This window comes from Notolepis coatsorum, assembly GCF_963971535.1.
Source record: "Notolepis coatsorum genome assembly, chromosome: 7".
Classification (NCBI taxonomy): domain Eukaryota; kingdom Metazoa; phylum Chordata; class Actinopteri; order Aulopiformes; family Paralepididae; genus Notolepis; species Notolepis coatsorum.
This window is the reverse complement of record NC_140171.1, coordinates 96,807,123-96,828,974: the sequence shown is the minus strand read 5'-3', so window position 1 is coordinate 96,828,974 and position 21,852 is coordinate 96,807,123. Positions and strand designations below refer to the sequence as shown.

Below are 21,852 nucleotides of genomic sequence, written 5' to 3'. Positions count from 1 at the left end.
AAGATTCCGTGATAAAAGGCATTTACTGAAATATTCTAGAATACACAAAAACGTTGACATTTTTCGGCCTATTTATGAATTGTTTTCAAATAAACGCTAGATTATCGATAGTATATGTGTACTTATGCACGCTATAGAGGCGGGCTGAAAATCGATTCTCATTTCCTCATCAACGATCACAGCCACAGAGCCACATACACACATAGGGCAAACGCTTATATCTCCGTGAAAACAGGTCTGATTATCCTAAGACTGGTAAAATAGATTCCTTACCTGAGATCAGATGATGTTATCCAAAAACGATTATTCCTATTCCTGATCGCCATTCCAAATATCGATCACGCTTATTGATTACAGTGTTGATTGATTGATTGAATTGATTGATTGATTGATTGAAAACTTTATTAACAGATTGCAGAATGGGTACAGTACAGTACAGCTCAAGCCTCAATACATACAATTGTTAAGGGGATGCAGACCAGAGAAAGACTTTCGTCTTGTTTACATCAGGGTCCCCCATTTTCAATTCATCGTAACATATTCATATATGACATACATGACATACAGATAGACAGTACTGCTACATCTATACATTTATGACATACCAGATTTGCAAATACAGTACTGTTTGTGATACCAAAAGAGTCCAGAAAAAAAAAGTATATACATTTGACATAGAAACTGTACATTGGATTGGGTAGGTGGGGGTGGGGACTGTACATTGGAGGTGGTTGGGGGGGGGGGGGGTTGGGTAGGAGTGGGGGGGGGGGAGTTTGGGTATGAGGGGTGGGTGGGGGACACTGTACAACTGTACAAACAAAACTGTACATTGGAATATTGACAAGACCATACTTGGTAATTTACTGTACATTGGAGGGGGTTGTTAGGACATTTACAGGGGCCAGTTTCGAATTGCAGTCTCCCGTAGGTGTTTTTTGAGAGTATTTTTGAAAGTGGGTAGTGATTCACATTCCTTTACAGCTTTTGGTAGGGCGTTCCACATTGATGTGGCATAATTGCGAAACGTGTTTAGTCCCTTGTTTGAGCCGAATCTGGGTTTAACATGATTTGTGGAGCTCCCTCTGGTGTTGTGATCGTGGTATTCACTGACCTTTGGGAAGTATTTTGACATGTACATGGGTACCTTCAGGGGCGGACCTTCCTACAGGCGATATAGGTGGTCGCCTAGAGCGCCACCCAGAGGTGGCAGTTTTGGCGCCCCCCTCTATATCTGCAACCATTATTTTTACATTAAAAAAAATTCTAACATAAGGGAAAATGAGCCAAAAATCTAAAACGGTCGGTCGGTCTGAGCCTCAGCTTTAGGTGTTCACATAAGTCAGAACATGCTAGAGCGCTGTGCATTGATGGGTATCGGTCAAGTGTTTATAGAATTGAACGTTGAGGAAAGAAAGACTAACGTTAGAGAACTATGAAGAAAAAAGCCATCCGGGGGGGGGGGCGGCGCAGTGGTGAATCTCGCCTAGGGCGCCAAATGGGCTAGGTCCGCCCCTGGGTACCTTGGTCGTGTAGTGTATCTTGTAGACCAGGCCCATTGCAAGTTGCTGTACTCTGTCGTCTACTCTAAGCCATCCTAGGTTGTCAAAGTGGGCAGGGGTGAGGTGGGTTCTAGGAGTAAGGTCAAGCAGTAGTCTGACCAGTTTGTTTTGAGATGTTTGTAATTTTGTTTTTAGCGCCTTTGAGGTGCTTTGGTACCATGAGGTGCAAGCATAGTCGTAGTACCCTTGAATGAGTGCTCCTGCCAGAGTCTTCAGGGTATTCTTGTTTACCAGTGAGGAGATCCGGTACAAGAATCGAGTTCGTTGGTTGACTTTTTTTATTACATTGGATGCCATTTTGTCACAGGAAAGATTTGCCTCCACCATCTGCTCTCTCCCCTCCAGGTAGGATTGCATCCAGCTCACTGATAGACTATCAAAACCAATTGCGTTTAGCTTGTCAATCAGAATGGTGTGATTGACAGTGTCGAAGGCCTTTTGTAGGTCCAGCATGACCATGCCGCAGTATTTGCCCGCGTCCACCTCTTGTTTGATGTGGTCGTTTAAATAGAGAAGGCATGTGTCAGTGGAGTGGGATGTTCTGAAGCCAGATTGGAATTCGTAGATTAGATTTTTTTCCGCGAGGTATTTTTCGACCTGTTGATACTGTAAATACATAATCCACAAGTTTCCGGGCCGGCGAGCACAATCGATCCTTCAGATGCCTTGAGGGAAAAATAAAATGAGGAAACTGACCACTCCCCCTGCATCAGTCAGAACTGATGGGGTGCAGTTACACAGGGAGAGACGATAGGGGGCGGTATCTTCCCAATTGAGCTCAGAGAGACTCTGCAGCACTAACCCGAGGCTCGATTGATGAAATATGAATTCAAATCGCCAATAAAAAAAAATACGGCAAACAAACGACATTTCACGTCGTCGGCACTCAATGGGGGGTCTGATAAGACGACAATTGTCGTGGCTGGCACTCAAAGTGTTAAAGGTCGGTGTTTAAAGTGATTGTGTGGATGGATGGGTTAGTGTTGCATAGTCATTGATCCTGATGGCCTGGGGATAGAAGCTCCTTTTGAGTCTCTCTGTACTGGCCATGAGACTCCGGTAGCGCTTGCCTGACCGCAGCAGTGCAAAGAGGCAGTTGTTTGCTACACTGTATATGTGTGTGGTACATGTCAAGTCCTCGGATATGTGGACTCTGAGGTACTTGAAATTGTTCACTCTCTCAACCAGTGCCCCATAGATGGTGCAGGGGCTGTAGTTCCTTGCCCCAGACCTCCTAAAATCCACAATCAGTTATTTGGTTTGGCTGACATTCAGGGAGAGGCTGTTTTCCTGGCACCACAGTGCCAGGTTCTCCACCTCTCCCAGGTAGGCCCTCTCGTCGTTTGCAAAGATCAGGCCCACCACAGCTGTGTCGTCAGAATACTTGACAATTGTGTTGCTGTTGTGCTTTGCCACACAGTCATGCGTGTAAAGCGAGTAGAGGAGGGGGCTCAGAACACAGCCCTGGGTGGCACCTGTATTGAGAGTGATGGATGTTGAGGTGCAGTTTCCTGCTTTCACCACTTGGGGTCTTCCTGTCAGGAAGTCCAAGACCCAATGGCAGTGGTCGTAGTTCAAGCCCAGGTCTCTGAGCTTGATGACGAGCTTGGAGGAGACTATGGTGTTGAATGCTGAGCTGAGGTGTGATGCTGCTGTGTGCAGCACATGGGCTATGGCGTCCTCCGTGGACCTGTTGGGGCGGTATGCAAATTGCAGGGGGTCCAAGGTGATTGGGAGGGAGGAACAGATGTAGCCCTTCACTAGCTTCTCAAAGCACTTCATGGCTATGGAAGTGAGAGTTACAGGGCGATAGTCATTGAGGCAAATGGGCGTGGGTTTTTTGGGTACAGGGACAATAGTGGACTTTTTCAAACAGGTGAGGATGACCGACTGTTCTAGGGACAGGTTGTATGTCAGTGAATACCAGGGCCAGTTGGTCAGCACAGACTTTTAGGACATATCTGGGGATGCCGTCCAGTCCTGCTGCTTTCCTGGTATTCACTTTCTTAAATCGGCAGTGGCTCTACTTTATCGTAGTGGTCCGTAGGCTGTTGTTGTAATTTACAGCCTCAAAGCGTGCATAGACAGAATTGAGCTCATTTGCCAAGGAGACATCAGTGTTCAGCATGGGGGCTGGGATGCCTTCTCTGAGGGCCCTCTGTCCCCGTGACTCAGACGAGACCTGTGGTTATGCATGTTAAAAAGCAAAAATAATAATAACGGCCTCATCATCAAGCTCTACATGTGTGCATGAGCAATAAATGGCTTAAATGGAACAATTTATGGCTTAAATGGAACCATGCATTCTTACCAATGTAAACCATGGTGATGTTCAACCTCATATAACCAAGCCTAGAGAGAAACATCTCTACAGTAACTTAGTTGATTACCTAGAAAGGGAAGTTGGTGAATGCATCTTTCGTGTGTGTGTGTGTGTGTGTGTGTGTGTGTGTGTGTGTGTGTGTAGAGGTTAAGAGTAGGGATATGCTTGTTGATGGTAACTGTGTTTGGTTAGCGGTTGCTAACATGCGGCAAATTGTTAGTGGCTAATGGTCAGTGCGTGAGTTTGATGAACAGGAAATGATGGGCCGTGTTGCATTTTGGGATTTGTAGTTATTCTTCATGGCTTGTTGGTCGATGCTTGACAGTGAAGGCTCAGGGCCTATTTGTTGATGCTTGTTCTTTGTAGTCTTTTTGTTGATGTTGATGATAAATGCTCAGGGTTTGTAGCATGAGCTAACTTGTGTGCTAGTCGGCTATATGCTTGTTCGTAAGGCTCTTTGGGTAAATACATTACATTTTGTCATTTAGCTGACGCTTTTATCCAAAGTGACTTACAAGTTTTGTTATGTTATAATGTCATAAAAGTGTTCAAACCTGAGTGCTGCAGTGTCAAGTGTATGTTAGTATATTAGGAGGAGTGCATGACGGTAAGAAGATTAGTGTTTATTTTTATTTATTATTATTTTTATTTCAGATATTGATTGAAGAAGTGTGTCTTTAGTCAACGGTGAAAGATTGGTCAGGTTTCGGCTCCTAATTGTGTTAGGAAGTTACTTTCACCATTATGGAGCGAGGACTGAGAATAGGCGGCTTCTCTTTGATGACTGGACAGGAGTGGGTCTGAGGTAGCCAGAAGACGTAGAGTGGAGGGGTCTTGGGGGTGTGTAGTTGGAGACCATTAACTGGAGGTAGGCGGGAGCCGTTCCCTTGACCGTGCGATATGCCAGGTCGAGGGCCTTGAAGTGAATTTGTGCGGCGATGGGGAGTCAGTGCAGCTCTCTAAGAAGTGGGGTAACATGGACTGACTTTTGTAGGTTGGAGATCAGGCGGGCGGCTGTGTTCTAGACGAGATGAAGAGGCTTGGTGGCAGTGGTTGGTAGACCAGCTAGCAGTGCATTGCAGTAGTCGAGGTGGTGACCAAGGCTCCTCCCACCTCACCTCAGTCTCCAGGTTCCAGGAGGTGGTTTGATCGGCCATATAGGCGGCAACTTTACTCAGGAGGTAGAGCGGTCATCTGCCAATCGGAAGGTTCCCGGTTCGATTCTGGCTCCTCCCGGCAGTTTGTCGAAGTGTCCTTGAGCAAGACACTTAAACCCCTAACTGCTTCCGATGAGCAGGTTGGCACCTTGCATGGTTTCCTCGTGTGTGAATGTGTGAGTGAATGGGTGAAGATGAGGCATAAATTATAAAGCACTTTGGATAAAAGCGCTATATAAATGCACTAAATAAATCAGTTTTGAGATAACTTCCTTTGTCATTATTGCAAAGAGCCCAGCCATGTAAAGTCACATTGTCCTGTCCTTTTTCGGAAATTAAGGACATACTAAAGGCCCTCCCATAGTCGAGCAGACTGTACACAGAGCAGACTCCGCGGAGGTCCGCGCGGACTCTTTGAGCTTTGATCTCAGCGGACAGCAGACCCACAGCAGAGTCCAAGTGCGAAGCTCCTATTTTCTGACGTGCGGACGTCCGCGCCGCTGACTTGGTGTCACATAAAACGCTGCTCGGCGTTTTGGTTGACATCGAACTGCATTTAATGTGACCCGCCGATCTGCATTTTACTCTGACCACTCGCTCTGTGCCAAGAGAGATGTTTGAATGGCTTTTCTAAATGAAGTGTGTAAAATTGCCAGTTTTATTTCGAAATATTGGAAACGGAGATAACATACTCTTTATTTTGACATCGGATGACGACGACATGACAGAAGTTGAACAGCGTGGGGACAATTGTGTAAACTGGCGCGTGACATGTAGGAAATTGGTCCGTGGAGGTACGCTCGACTATGAAAGCTCAAAGAGTCCAGTGGACCTCCGCGGAGTCTGCTCTGTGTACAGTCTGCTCGACTATGGGAGGGCCTTAAGTGTAGTGTGGCATTCATTTGTGTCTGGACGCAAAATGGTCCCTGTGCAGTAGGCCCGGCCTTAGAGCCCACCGTCCTGTCCAGTAGCAGAGCAGTTTGAGGGTTTGTGTCTGAGGGGACTGTTCCGGTTGCACCAGATGGTGAAAGGATCTCGACGTCTCTTCTCAGGAATACTGGAGCAATGTCCTTGCTTGTTCAAGGAATGATGGATTTGCCCACTCTGAATGCTTCCTCCCCAGTGGAAGGAAATGGTGGTGCCTCTGTGACTGTGCCTCTGTACAAGGTGTTTTTTGAAGTCCAATGTTGTTTCAGGACCCATGACAGGAGGTCTCGTTCCGTCCAGTTTTATAAAGGGTGTGACGTTTTATGTTTGGCAACGATCTGGCAACTAATCGGGTTTGTGTGACTCCTAGTGTATGTGACCTATGATTTAGACACTGGTGAGGTAATTCCCATTAAGCAACATCTGTACCGGATTCATCCACAAAACTGGTCTCAGGTGAACCCAGTTGCTTTACATGGAGTAACTTGGGGTGATTAGACGGGGATAAGTGCATGGTGTTCTCCTTTAGACCCCTTTCCCAAGCCTGATTTACCTGTGCTTTTTTACTTTTTTCCGAAAAGTTAAATTCAAGATGTCCCATCAGAGAGTGTTCCGTTAGAGCTTAGTTCTGCAGCCATGTGACTTGACTGTAGTGTATTTGCCAGGCAAAGAGAATGTTGTGGCTGACACACCGTCAGGGGGCTGAGCACATGTGTTGTGTATATTGGAACAGTTTGAAGTGCATATCTTTAGATGAAACATGAACTATAGTGCACTCACAACACAACACACACAACACACACATCCATACGCACACACTTACTTTAAACAAACACACTGCAGCACCCACTCTCCACACTTTAGAACACCTAGACTGAATGAATGAATGAATGAATGAATGAATGAATGAATGAATGAATGAATGAATGAAAACTTTATTAACAGATTGCAGAATGGGTACAGTACAGTACAGCTCAATACATACAATTGTTAAGGGGATGCAGACCAGAGAAAGACTTTCGTCTTGTTTACATCAGGGTCCCCCATTTTCAATTCATCGTAACATATATGACATACATGACATACAGATAGACAGTACTGCTACATCTATACATTTATGACATACCAGATTAGCAATTACAGTACTGTTTGTGATACAAAAAGAGTCCAGAAAGAAAAGAGTATATACATTAGGCGTAGAAACTGTACATTGGATTGGGTAGGTGGGGGTGGGGGGGACTGTACATTGGAGGTGGTTGGGTGGGTGGGGGGGGGGGGTTGGGTAGGAGTGGGGGGGGGGGGGGGGGGGTTGGGTAGGAGGGGTGGTTGGGGGACACTGTACAAACAACACTGTACATTGGATTATTGACAAGACCATACTTGGTAATTTACTGTACATTGGAGGGGGTTGTGTTCGGACATTTACAGGGGCCAGTTTCGAGTTGCAGTCTCCCTTAGGTGTTTTTTGAGAGTGTTTTTGAAAGTGGGTAGTGATTCACATTCCTTTTTTTGTATTTTATTTTTTTATTATTTTTTTAAACAAACATATAAACAAACATGACAACACACGATAAGATATACAAGCATTAATTGTCAGGGCACATCCAATGAGATCACCTTTTAGTTAGTTGTCTTATATAAGATATACCCATAATACCCGTTATCTAAAAAAAAAAAACCTACACACATATGCTCAGCTCGAACCCCCCCCTCCCGGACCCCACCTTGAGAAGTACCTCCACTATCCCTCGCACCTAACCAGACACTACCATTATAAGCTAGCTTTTATTCTCTCCACCACTTCTAATGATTCACATTCCTTTACAGCTTTGGGTAGGGCGTTCCACATTGATGTGGCATAATTGCGAAACGTGTTTAGTCCCTTGTTTGAGCCGAATCTGGGTTTAACATGATTTGTGGAGCTCCCTCTGGTGTTGTGATCGTGGTATTCACTGACCTTTGGGAAGTATTTTGTCATGTACATGGGTACCTTGGTCGTGTAGTGTATCTTGTAGACCAGGCCCATTGCAAGTTGCTGTACTCTGTCGTCTACTCTAAGCCATCCTAGGTTGTCAAAGTGGGCAGGGGTGAGGTGGGTTCTAGGAGTAAGGTCAAGCAGTAGTCTGACCAGTTTGTTTTGAGATGTTTGTAATTTTGTTTTTAGCGCCTTTGAGGTGCTTTGGTACCATGAGGTGCAAGCATAGTCGTAGTACCCTTGAATGAGTGCTCCTGCTAGAGTCTTCAGGGTATTCTTGTTTACCAGTGAGGAGATCCGGTACAAGAATCGAGTTCGTTGGTTGACTTTTTTTATTACATTGGATGCCATTTTGTCACAGGAAAGATTTGCCTCTAGGATGGAACCCAGGTAGGTAATATCTTCTTTCCTTGTGACAATATTGTCACCCACTGTAACTGAGAAGCCGTCGGTCTTGCTGAGTTTGTTATTTGAACCGAAGAGAATGGACTCTGTTTTGCCCATGTGTAATGATAGTTTGTTATCAGCGAGCCATATGCAGATTTTGCCTAGTTCTGAGCTGAGGGTTTTTTCAACCTGTAACTTGTTCTTGTCAGAGACCAGCAGGGCTGAGTCGTCCGCAAACAGGAACAAGTTGTAGTCACAAGCTGACGACATGTCATTTGCATAAATTAGGAACAGTAGCGGACCTAGTATGCTTCCTTTATATTTTATTATATATATATATATATATATATATATATATATATATATATTATATTTTATATACACACTTTATATTTATTGGTAAAGGATTGCACTACAACCCATACCTCAGTACACCTTACTGTAAATTGTACCTCATCCCATTTCTGCTTTGCACTATATAGTATTGTATATTGGTATATTGCATAGTATATTGTATATTGTACAGTAACTCAGTTACTCTATTCTGCATCGAACATTGTACATATGTATATACTGAACACTGTCTACGTACGTGACTTCTATTTTTACTTCTATTTTTACATGCTATACTATTTTATTTTATTTTATACTTATCTTTTGTCTAGCACAGTCTCTGGAGCGTAACAGAAAGAAGCATTTTGTATAAAAGTATTCTAAAAGTTTTTTTTTTTTTTATATTTTTTTTATTATTGCAAAACAAAAATTATTAAAAGTCAGTACTCAACACATAATGCATAATGAAACTAACAGTCAAGGTGGTTAAAATGACATGCAAGTACAGAAACAAGATAAAAAAAAAGTCTATAATAACATTTTAACCGTATACAGTGTATATCCAGCGAAATTACAATTATATAAATGTTTATATAGAACATACCCCTAATACCTATTTTCTAAAACCCTACACACATATGCTCCAGCTCGAACCCCCCCCCTCCCGGACCCCTCCTTGGATAGTACCTCCATTATCCCTCACTCCTAACAGACACTACCATTATAAGCTAGCTTTTATTCTCTCCACCACTTCTACCCACATTGACATTTTGGATTCGTTGAGACCCAGAATTCTTGCTGTAGATATTTCTTGATATATCACATCGAGATATGTAAGAGACCAAACTTTCCGGCACATTTTTTCCGGTTGAAACCAGCGTGATGCGATCAGTTTTTTAGCTACTGTGATACCCGATAAGACCAATCTCTTTAGCTGTGGATTTACTGCAAACTCAAAAACATCATTTAAAAGCAATACAGAGGGGTGTACTGGTATATTCCAAGATACGAGTTTTGATAATTGATGGGTCATCTTTCCAGAATGCCTTAACTGGTGGGCAGTCCCAATACATGTGCATAAATGTCCCTTCGTCTCCATTTGTACATTGGGTGCATTTTGAGTCTTGTTTCAGGCCCATTCTGTTCAGTCTTATAGGAGTCAAGTATGTCCTGTGAATATAGTTAAGATTGATTTGTTGATGGTCCGGGTTCCTTGATGTAAGACGGACATTTGCCCATGCTTCTTGCCAATCAAAGTCACTTTCCAGGTCTGGAATATCCCTCCTCCAGACAGTGTCTAGTTGAAGGGTTTCATACGAGGACGTTAGTAATTGATAATAAAAACCTGATACAAAACCTCCCAATGTTTCTCTTTCATAGAAAAATGTGTGGTATCTGTGGTGTTCAACTGGTATGTGTAATGGAACACCGTGAGACCTCAAACATAGGCGTAACTGTATGTAAAAAAGCCATGTGGACTCTGTGAGGTTAAACTTTGTGCATATTTCTCCATAACTACAGAAGCCCTGGTTATTAAAAATATCCCCTAATGAGTGTATGCCTTGCTCTTCCCATATAGGGAATCTTATAGGACGTTTTCCCATTAAGAGTGCATTGTTATTGAATATGGGAGTGTGATTATGCCATTTTTGAGGGTTAGGATATTTTTTTTGTGTTTCTCGCCATGTTCTGATTGCATGGGTAATTATGGGGCCAAATTCCCGCTCACAGTGCTTGATTGAAAGTTTAGTGTGTGCTATGTCCTTCAGTCTCTGTGGGGCTACTATGTTTTCTTCCAATTCTCTCCAAGATACCAAAGCCTGGGGATCAAACCATATTGTCAATGGTCTTAATGTGAAAGCCTTAAAATATTGTAAAAAATCTGGAACTGCCATGCCACAGTCTGCTTTATTTCTCTGTGCGGTGGATCTTTTTATGCGAGGTGGTTTGTTATTCCAAATCAATTTGTATGTGGAGGATTGTAATCTTTTCCAGTAGCCCTCTGGAGGAGGTAACGGTAGCATTGAGCTGATGAAGTTGATTCTTGGTAATACATCCATCTTAACTATTGATACCCTTGCCTGTACTGAGTTTTTAAGTTTTGCCCACCTGTCCAGGTCGTCTTTGATTTTGTTCTGTATTTTTGTGTAATTGTGCTTCACCGTTTGCCTTATGGTGGGAAATATTTCCACACCCAAGCATCTAAAATGTTTAACCATGGGTATCGCACCTGGGAGGGTTGTGTCTTTTTTTGCTCGGATGTTAAGAGGAAGGAAAGCCGACTTCGGCCAATTTATTTTAAATCCCGATAAATCACCAAAGTTCTCTATCAACTTGAGTAGATGAGGCAATGTGGTGTTGGGGCTTTGCATGAACAATATTACGTCGTCCGCATATAAACTAATTTTATGTTGTGTGCCCTTGATTACGATTGGTTCTATGTATTGGGATTGTCTTATATATTGTGCTAAAGGCTCTAATGATAGATCGAATAGTCCGGGACTAAGAGGGCAACCCTGTCTGGCTGAGCGTGATACCGGAAAGATTTCGGAGATGAATGTGCCTGTTGTAATCATGGCCGATGGGTCCTTGTATAGTACTTTTTTTTTTCTTTTTTTTTTTTTTTTTTTCCTCGATTTTTCCTCCGATTTTCTCCCATCCCAATGTTAGTCGTATGCCAATTCCCAGTCCCTTCCTGGTCGCTGCGCACTTACCCCCCACAGTCAGATCATCTGGGAGAGTGGAGGCTACCACGTGCTTCCTCCGACACACGTCCAGCCAATCACCGCTTCTTTTCACCTGGCAGCGCGGATTCTTATCGAGAGGGCGTAGCGTGTGGGAGGACCACACTATCCCCCTCGAGTCCTATCCGCGCTTAGCAGGCGCCCCGACCGAACTGTAGGAGTCGCTGTTTACAACGACCCGGACCCACCCCGCCAGCTTCTCCCACCCTCTAATACAGCCAATCGTATTAGTGCAGACGGCCAGCCAAGCTGGTGACAACCCCGGAGCTGTGAGCTGGATTCGAACAGGCGAATCCAGCTCACAGCTCCGGGGTTGGTGACGAACGCAATCTCCGCTCGGCCACCTAACCGCCCTCCTTGTATAGTACTTTAATCATATCAATGAATCCTTTTCCTAACCCCATCCTTTCTAATACTGCCCATAGAAACGACCATTCCAGCCTGTCAAATGCTTTCATAGCATCCAGGGATAGCATCGCCTTAGGTGTGGTGTCCTCTTTGTCTGCATCTAGTACGTGCAGTATTCGCCTTATGTTATCATTGATCAGGCGACCTCTTATGAAGCCAGTTTGGTCCGGATGAACTAAAGACGTCATATGCTTTTGCAATCTGATGGCTAATATCTTAGAGTACAGTTTGACATCGGTTCCGAGGAGGCTTAAAGGTCTGTAACTACCGCACTCAGTGGGGTCCTTGTCTTTTTTGAGAAGGACTGAAATGAGTGCGATATTGTGGTGTTTATGGAAGCTCCCCTCCTTGACTGAGTATAAGATCATATTTAGTAATAAGGGTCCAAATATGTCCCAACAAGAAAGGTACATTTCTGATGGGATACCGTCTTTTCCCGGAGCCTTACCGTTTTTCATTCCGGATATGGCCTTCTTGAGTTCTTCCAATGTGATCGGTGCTTCTAACTGTTTAGCGTCGTCCTCCGAAAGTTTAGGGAGAATAATTTGATTAAGATATGTGTCTAATTTGTTTTGATCAAAGGTCGTTTCTGAATTATACAAGTCGGAGTAGAATTCTTTGAATGTATCGTTTATTATTTTGGGGTCTGTTACAAGTACTTGTTGTTTTCTAATGGCAGTTATATCTGCAAATTTTGCATTAATTCTTAATCGCATGGCTAATAGGTGACTAGGTTTAGAACCTTGGAAATACTGCTGTTGTCTTGTGCTGCATATTTGCATTTCCGATTTTTGTCTGTATATTGCATTGATCTCTGTCTTTAGAATGTTAACTTGATTTTCTAGTCCAGTAGAGTTGTTGTATTTTAAAGAATTAAATAACGTTGAGTAAAGCGTTTCCATTTCAGACAGTTTTGTGCATTGATTTTTGCGCAATATGGAGGAAAATCTATCCGTGAAATCCTTGATCATACCCTTTACCGACATCCATAATATTCTGGGGTCTTGCACCGCGTTTGCATTATCCCGTAAGAATACTGTGAGAGCTTCTTTGAGTTGTGTAATGAATTCCTTGTTGTTAAGCAGCATAGTATTAAAACGCCATCTTGGGGCCCGGGAAGATAGTATACCAAATGTTGCTTTCAGGATTAAATAACAGTGATCTGAAAGCGCATTGGGTATCATTTCCACTTCATATTTATCAAATATTCTCGGGGATGCAAAGACGTAATCAATTCTGGATAATGTGTTGTGTCTCGCCGAACGACAGGAGTACTTTCGGGTCATGGGATTAAGTGAGCGCCATAAATCAATTACCCCTGTAGTCTTTGACCAATCTTTTAATGCTTTAGATGAATTTTTTTGTTCGCTGGAAAAGGCAAGGTAAGATTTGTCCATCCTTGGATTCCAAATGGCATTAAAATCCGCACCTATTATATATGAGTACTCGGGATGGTTTAACATTTCCCCGGTTAGTGAAGTGAAGAAACCAACTTCGTACAAATTTGGGGCATATACCGCTGCCAACACTATTTTCCTGTTATTATGTACAATCCTAGCTATAGTTATACGCCCCTCAGCATCCGACCATACCCCTTTTAATTCGATATTTAATTTACGTCTGACGACTATGGCTACACCTCGAGTTCTCGTACCAAAAGAAGAGTGACTAATATTATGGTATATGTTATCCGCTAACGTATCTATGTCTTCCTCTAAAATGTGCGTTTCGCTTAATAGAGCCACGTCCACATGTTCTTTTTTCATCAGTGTGAGCACGCTTTTGCGTTTGTGTTGTTTGTTTATCCCACCAGTGTTCCATATCATTATATTCAAACTAGCCATAATCTATGCATGTTCTTGTGTAGTTTTTGGTAATGCTTCTGGAGTGCGAAGCTACAATAGATGTACATCCAATTAATGAGGTCCCGTTGAGAGCCGAGCTTAAAAACATATATATATACAAATAAAAATCCCCTATTTTCCCCTCGCCCAGAGAGTCGTACAGGCCTGTGTTCCAAAAACACATCCTCCGCGAATGACTCTCTCCCTTAGTCCACCGGATTGCCCAAACTGAGCATTGTAATCCTAATCTTCCTATGCTAATTGCCATAGGATCTAACATTTTCATTCTAATGCAATAGAATGTCGCTTTTGGTCTTGCACCTTCCCTTACTGTAATGAAATATTGTGTAAAATGAAAAAAAAAAGAGAATAAACTTTCATCGACATATTCATTTGAACCCTCTACTAACATGTAGGAAAGTCAGGAAAAAGGAAAAGATTGTAGAGAAATATTGACACCTTAATGTGAAGAACAATGGAAAAGAACAATGTAAGTTAAAAGATAGAGATAAAAAATAGAATAATAAAAAAAAATATATATAGATAAGGAATGAGAGATAGAATAATATTCAACGTGGAGAAGCCACTAGAACCGAATTAAGTGATTAGATACAATAGAAAAGCAGAGCCTTTTAGAGCATCAATGTGCCAGTCACTTCATCAGTGGAGTGATTACTTAAATTGTTAGAATAACCTTGTTGTGTTCATACGTTTAGGTGTGGTTGATTTTTAAAGTATTATTAAGGACTGATTGAACTTCAGTCAATTGATTATCTGCTATGTATATACACACCGGATGTTTAATGTTAGAGTTGTAGGCCTTCGTTGTCATGGTGCATTATATTCTAGAAGGTTGTAGAATATACTAGTACCAATAGACTGTTGTTATGTTCCAGAATGATCTAAGAGACCCAGGGCAGTCGAGCGATAAACCCAGAATATTCCAGATTGATCTTATTGCCAATGATATGTACTTGTCTCCCCGGAGACCAGAGTCTGAAATTATAATGTATTACGGATCGTATTATACACAGTACGCATTGGTATAGACGGCCTGCATATCATCTGCTACTTTGATGAACACAATAAAAGTCATTCTAATAGTGATATACACTGAGAAAGAGGGAGATGAATCGGCTTATCTGTTTTCAGACAATGTCGTTCTGACTTGGGGTATCTCCTCCATATTTAATCCAATAATCCTCAGCCTCTTTAGGTGTGCGTAATCCAATCCTGCGGCCGTCCCTTTTCACGATCGATAACAGCGCCGGGTATGTTAGCCGTGGCTTGTGGCCAGCCTTGAACAATTTTTGCATCACCTCCTTGTATGGTAGACGTCGAGCGATGGCTTCTTTGCTTAGATCTTCGTAGATAAATATTGAATGTTCACCATGTTTCAGCATCCCACGTTGGATGCGAGCAATTTTGATGATGTCATCTCTTATTGATGTCTTCCGCAGAGTAACAATGATGACTCTTGGCCCTTTGCTTCTTTGCTCCCGAGAACCGATTCTGTAAACTTGGTCCACTTTCGGCACTTTGTTTGGAAAGTTGTTACCCAAAATCAATGATAGCACTGTTGGAAAGTTGTCGTCTTCGCAATTGACTGCTTCATCAAGCCCTACAATGCGGATGTTATTTCGCCTGTGGTAGCGATGGGATTCGAGTAGCCTCTCCATCGCTTCATCTTTAACCTCTTGTATTTCCCTCCGGCATGCTTCTTTCACACTTTCTATCTCATTTGCCATCTCTGTCATGCCATTGCAGATGGTGTTTTCGTTCACTTTGACTGCCAGTGTAATATCTGTCACCGAATTCTCCACTGTCGTGATTCGCTCGGACTGTGCAGCGACCGCTTTCTTGACTTCTTCCAATTTAGCATCGATGCGATCGAATTTATCTTCGACGTGTGCTTTGAGCTCATCGACGTGTGCTTTGAGCTCCTCGATGTGTGTAATCTGTTCTTTCATCAGGTTAGTCAGTGAGTTGAAATCGGGTGGTATGGTTGTACTGCTTGTGCCAGCTGGTGGTATAGGTGCAGTGACGATGGCGATGGATTTGTCTGCTATTATCTTATCCAGATCAGCTGCTCTATCTCTCACGGAGCTTGTTCCTGTCGCTCCTGTTATGTTGACAACTATTGTCTCTCTGTCGGGGACCATAGTCGATGGTCCCGGTGTATTTTCCTCTTTATTCTCCTCGTCGGGGCTTGTCGCCAACGGTTCTGTACCCGCGTCGCCTAGACCGTGTCTTCTTGATCGTGTTTCGCTCTGCGCCGCTGAAGTTGCCGTTTCTTGTTTCTTTGCCGTCTTTCCCCTATCCTTACCCATGTTGTCTTTTGATATAGTTAGTAGAAGGTCTTATAAATACATACGATGTGGTCTTATCTCTTTTGGTATTGTCCAAATAATGTTTTTAAACGAAATTAACGTTGATGGGAGCGGAGCTGTTGCCAAATGCGTGCGCTACATATTGCGCTAAACCGGAAGAGAAAGTATTCTGTACTTCTGTATGACAACTATTAAAGAAACTTGAAACTAGTGTCTTTTAGTTTTCATGAGGTTGATTTTGAAGAAAATGGAAAAATGATTAAGAAATAATTATTATATTATTTGAGGGAATACAATAGGTTTGTCCATGGTGTTTTGTTGTTGTTGTAAGGGAGGAATGTGAGGAGTTTCTCTATTTTCCTTCCTTTGATTCACTTTTTGGCTAAACTAGTTTTCATTGAGAGAAATGTATCTGGGTTAAGCATTGATTGATGAATGAGTGCATGTGTACCAGTGTTGTAGTACTCGAGTGGACTTGGACTCGAGCATTGACTGCATTCAGACTCGGAAGGTGCATACGAGGACTCAGACTTGTTAATCGATAAATACCGCTATTATTTTTTTAAATAAACTCCCTTTGAAATGGTGACCACTGTGTCATTTATGTTTAATGTAGACCTTTTTGTATTTGTATGTCAGCTCTTTGACTGCCAGAGTGGAGTGGACTCAACCTTGATGACTTGGGACTCGGACTCGGACTAGGGTAATGGGGACTCTACTCTGGCTCTTCTTTGGTGACTTGGACTCGGACTTGAACACTGGGGACTCGAGACTGGACTTGGACACTGATGTGTACACTGGGAGCCATAAAGCAGGTGTTAGGATGATGTGTACACTGGGAGCCATAAAGCAGGTGTTAGGATGAATTAGTGATGTCGCCAGACTGTGAGGTGCTTCACATCCAATAAAAAGATGGCAGGAATACAATAAAGTTGAAGAATAAGAACAAAAAGTAACGTATAAAACAATTGGAACATTCTCACGTCTAAATCCTGGCCACTATGTGAGACCTTCAGCCGACGCTTGCCTCGTCTCTCCAACAGGACGCTACCTGGGAATAACTATTCCCATCGTGAACGACATCCAGATGACGCAGGACGGCAACGCGTTTGAGACGGACATCCTGACGACGTATTACCTGCCTGCCGAGTTCCAGGCCAACCCACCTCAGCCGACGGACACGGACATCTCCCTGGTCCACAGGGCTCCCCTTCGAGTCATCACTCGGTGAGATCCCATCTTGTGTAATAATAATAATAATAATAATAATAATAATAATAATAATAATAATAATAATAATAATAATAATAACTTTATTTATAATAATAATAATAATAATAATAATAATAATAATAATAACTTTATTTATATAGCACCTTTCATGCATGGATTTCAGCTCAGTGCTTCACAGCAAATAGCATAAAATGAACATAGGCATAAAGTTAGCATACAGTTGACAGAATAAAAGCAATGTAGAAAGTGCAGACATAAGAATAGGTATAAAAGTAGTGCAATGTAGAAAGTGCAGACTTTTTGCACAGGCGTGGTCGTTAACACGGTGAGATCGCCGGACAAGTCTCAAACACACTTGTTTTCAGCTGGATCTGCAGGTTCGACAAAAGGCCATTTAGTGTCACCTTCAGCTTGTAATATCGTCTACTATTTACCTTGATTTCTATGGTAAAGAAAATACCTCCAAATTGTATGTATTTGTATAGCTTGAGATCACATGGAATGTACCCTGTACGTCTTCTTGTACAAGGCAAAGATCAAAAACTAAAAACCATCATAAAATCCAAATATGCGACACTCCCAGACTTTCCCCAATGAAGATAAGGAACGACTCACTAAAACCTAGCAATAGGAAGAAAAAAAAGCACCACAGGCGGCAGATGAGATAAAATAGTAACTAATAACAAAACACTGATCCCTTTTCCAGAACATTCTTGGGCACGACCACCGAGGAGACCATCAGACATCAGATCAGCCAGCTGTGGGAGATCCTCGGACCGACAGAGAACGTGCACCGTGACGCCTACATGGTGGCGACTTACGAGAACCCGGGCGTGGCCTATCGCAGGAACGAGATCTGGTTCATCCGCAGGGATCCCTGAGAAACCCCATCGGCCTGCTACACACATTACACACACACATCTTCTCTCCCTCTTCACCCCGCGCCCCCTAGTGGCCCAACATTCCAGTTAAGAGGTTGTTTGTTACAGGACAGTTATAGACCTGTTCGCTGTATATATGCCAGACTCTGTGTGCGCTCGCATCACAGCGTCAAAAAGGAACGTACTCCTGGTCAGAACAGCAGGGGAAGTTTTCAATATATTTGAATTTGTTAGCCATGCTAGTGATCTAAACTAATCAATCCATGCCAAAGCTAGATATGTAAAAGGTGAAGGACTCGCAGCCATGCTGATTTGGCTAAATGACATCCAGCCGTTTTCGTTTGAAATGACTTTTAGTCAGGTGAGTGCCATGGTTTCTCCATAGAGCCCCCTCGTATTCTTTTAGTGCAGCAGCTCACGCAGGTAGTGGGCAACTTGAGTCACGTGACTCAGTTGGTGTTGCTGATTAGCTCGAACACTGTATGTTTGTAAACGGCGAACAGGTATATTGAAGATATGGGGAGGGGTTTGTGTAGACATGAGGGGATCCCTCCTTCTCTACCGACTACGTTTGATTGTACTATTGGAAGCCATTTATTTTGGCTGCATTTCAGTTGTTTAGGCTAGGGCAAGGTTTCTCTCAACTATTGGTTCGTGATCCAAAAGTGGGCGAAGGGCCGCTGTGACGGGTCCATATGTGAGCTGATTTAAAATAAAACATGTATTGGAATAAAATGATTAAGATTTTATTTAGGTTTTTATTAAGGTTTTTGGTCCTCAAACTCTGGCAGCTAGGTGGTTGATGTGGCTTCCTGTGACTCTATTTGTTTTTTGTCTATTGACAAAAAATGTATTCCAAATATGGGATCCTTTTTACGGATGCGTTTCAGATCCAGTTCGAGGAAGGCTTAAATCACATAATTAGTGAGGTATTACTATTTAAATGTTTTTGCTATTTTACCCTTATTTAACCAGGTAAAGTCAGTTAACACTTTCAGTGCCGGCCATAACGTTGATTAATGTCCTTGAGTGCCATCATCCACTTCAATGATGGCGTTAAAAACGCATAATCTATGTTTTAAATTATGGCTATGTGTCTAATCTGCCCGTCGCTTATCAATGACTTGTTTGCAGTCAACATTGTCGAAACGGATTGTTTTTTAATCCGTTCATATCCTTTTTATAGCATTTCGAAAAGCTATCGTTTTCTCGAAAATTTCCAGAAAATAGAAAGATTCCCTCAAACGGCATTTATTGGAATATTCTCGAATACACTACACGTTGTCATTTGTCGGCCTATTTATGAATCGTTTTCAAATAAACGCTAGATTATCGATAGTATGTGTACTTATGCACGCTATAGAAGCGAGCTGAGAAATCGATTACCTCATTTCCTCAACATCACACACACACACACATACATACGGGACACGCTGTTATCTCAGTGAATACAGCTCTGATTATCCTGAAACTGGTAACATAGACTCCTTACCTTAGATCAGATGTTCTCCAAAAAGATTATTCCAATTCCTGATTGCCATTCCAAATATCGATCGCGTTTATTGATTGATTATTGGCTGCTGTAAATATATATTCCAGGCTGCTTTCCAACTCGCGATCACTTCCATGTTCATCAGATCCCTCGCCAGCATAATGGAGCCAGTAGGCTCCCCCTCCACAGATCCACCAGTATAATGGAATGGCCTGCAGTTACACAGGGATAGACGATAGGGGGCGGTATTTTCCCATCGGAGCTCCTAGAGGGGCTGCTGTACCAACGGGAGACTCGGTTGATGAAATATGAATTCAGATCGCTAATGAAAAAATCAAACGACAATTCACGTCGTCGGCACTCAACAGGGGGCATGAAAAGACGACATAACACGTCGCTGGCACTCAAAGTGTTAAGAACCAATTGTCATTTACAATGGCGACCTGGCCAAGAGGCCTCAGCAATTGTATAAAATGAAGTATAAATTAAAAAAAACTACACACATACGATACAAAAGAAAATGGCAAATAACGGCATAGGTAAATAAATTGAAATCAGTAGAGGGGAGGTCGGCTGGTCAGCAGGTACAGCAATCAACTACAACCTGTTGCAGATTTTGTTTAACATATTACCGTAATTCCTCTAATAGTAACCCCGGCTTGTATTTGTTTCAACTGTAGCGGGTACCAGGCTTGTATTAGGAGGAGGCCTGTATAAGAGGGAGGCCTATATTTCAAATTTTCAAACGGATCATAATGAATAAATCAACATTTTGTGTCAGTTTGAACCCAGTAAAATGTACTGGGTTCATTTATTGAAACCAAGTACTGTATGAAATAGTAAACTATGCAATTACAGGTGGTCACTGGTCATTTCAACGTTTTCAAAGTGAAATCAAGTAACTAGCTCAGTATGCAGCTCAGTATATTAGTAACCCGGCTTGTATTAGGAGGTCGGCTTATAATTGCTTAGCTCAAGAGCGCACCCGGCCATTAATAGAGACCCGGCTTGTATTTGAGACCCGGTTACTATTAGAGGAATTACGGTAAGTCATGTGTTTTGTGGTGTATTCCAATCATTTGCTGTAGCAAAACTGAAGGGGTTAGCACCAAAGACATGGGAACGGAATACCATAAGATGTATTTTGTGTTTACTACAGAGCGGAGGGACTGGAAGACTCATGCTACTGACCAAACCCTCTGTATCAGTGATGGCTGTCGGAATGTAGAGTAGAATAGTAGAAAGACACAAATATAGGCAATAAAATTGTATCTGAATATAGAAATGAGAAAATCAAACGTGTAAACAAAGGTGCAGATAAGGTCTGTATTCCCTATTGTATGTTTTATACGTTGCAATAAAGAATTTGAATATATACTATGATTAAAAGTAAACGTATACACAAGGTACCCTAACTGGTATGATACGTCATACGTTGTAGTCTGTGTCCGGTTTTGGTGATTAAGAGTCAGACTCATTTATGGGCGGCTACGTGGCGTAGTGGGCAAGGCGCTCACCACGAATACTGGAGACGCTGGGACGCCTCCCACGCGTTACTCCTCGCCACTGAGGTCTGTATTCCCTATTGTATGTTTTATACGTTGCAATAAAGAATTTGAATATATACTATGATTAAAAGTAAACGTATACACAAGGTACCCTAACTGGTATGATACGTCATACGTTGTAGTCTGTGTCCGGTTTTGGTGATTAAGAGTCAGACTCATTTATGGGCGGCTACGTGGCGTAGTGGGCAAGGCGCTCACCACGAATACTGGAGACGCTGAGACGCCTCCCACGCGTTACTCCTCGCCACTGAGAGATCGAGCTGCGCAGGTGAAAAGATGCGACTGCTGTTACCTCAAGTACCGGAGGGGACTCGTGCTATGTATGACTTAGTCCACATTGCAGCCGGCTTGTGGGAGGCAATAAACAGCGTCCGTGACAGGGGAGGGTTGAATTGGATGATTTGAAAATTGGGATGGGAGAAAATATAGAAATTGGGAGAAAAAGTGGATAAAAAAAAAAAAAAGAGTCAGACTCATTTAGTTGTCAGTCAGTTAGTTAGGGACCTTCGCTATTGTAGGCCGGCCCTCAGTGTCTGGCAAAAATATAGCATTAGTTGATTTCTCACAGTCTCACAATACCAGGCCCAAATTACATCGCACTTCTGTGATTAATTGTTTCCACTGGATTCCAGCTGTAATGTTGATTTGCTGTGCACTGTGATTGACATTTAGAAGCGTCCATGTCTACAGA

At 42.6% G+C, this 21,852-nt stretch overlaps 1 protein-coding gene across 5 annotated transcripts in view; it reads left to right on the top strand.

The window, feature by feature from the left end:
* Window positions 1-21,075, top strand: part of soul4 (heme-binding protein soul4) — a 118,541-nt gene extending 97,466 nt beyond the window's left edge. For 3 of the 5 annotated variants that reach the window (XM_084318764.1, XM_084318766.1, XM_084318767.1), the window contains 2 exons: window positions 17,031-17,214; window positions 17,927-21,074. In XM_084318764.1, coding sequence (XP_084174890.1) covers window positions 17,031-17,214; window positions 17,927-18,101 — 359 coding nt within the window. In that variant the 3' untranslated portion in view covers window positions 18,102-21,074. Of the gene's footprint in view, window positions 1-17,030; window positions 17,215-17,926 lie in introns of all 5 variants that reach the window. The other 2 variants (XM_084318765.1, XM_084318768.1) reach the window with 1 other exon arrangement.
* The last annotated feature ends 777 nt before the right edge of the window (window positions 21,076-21,852 follow it).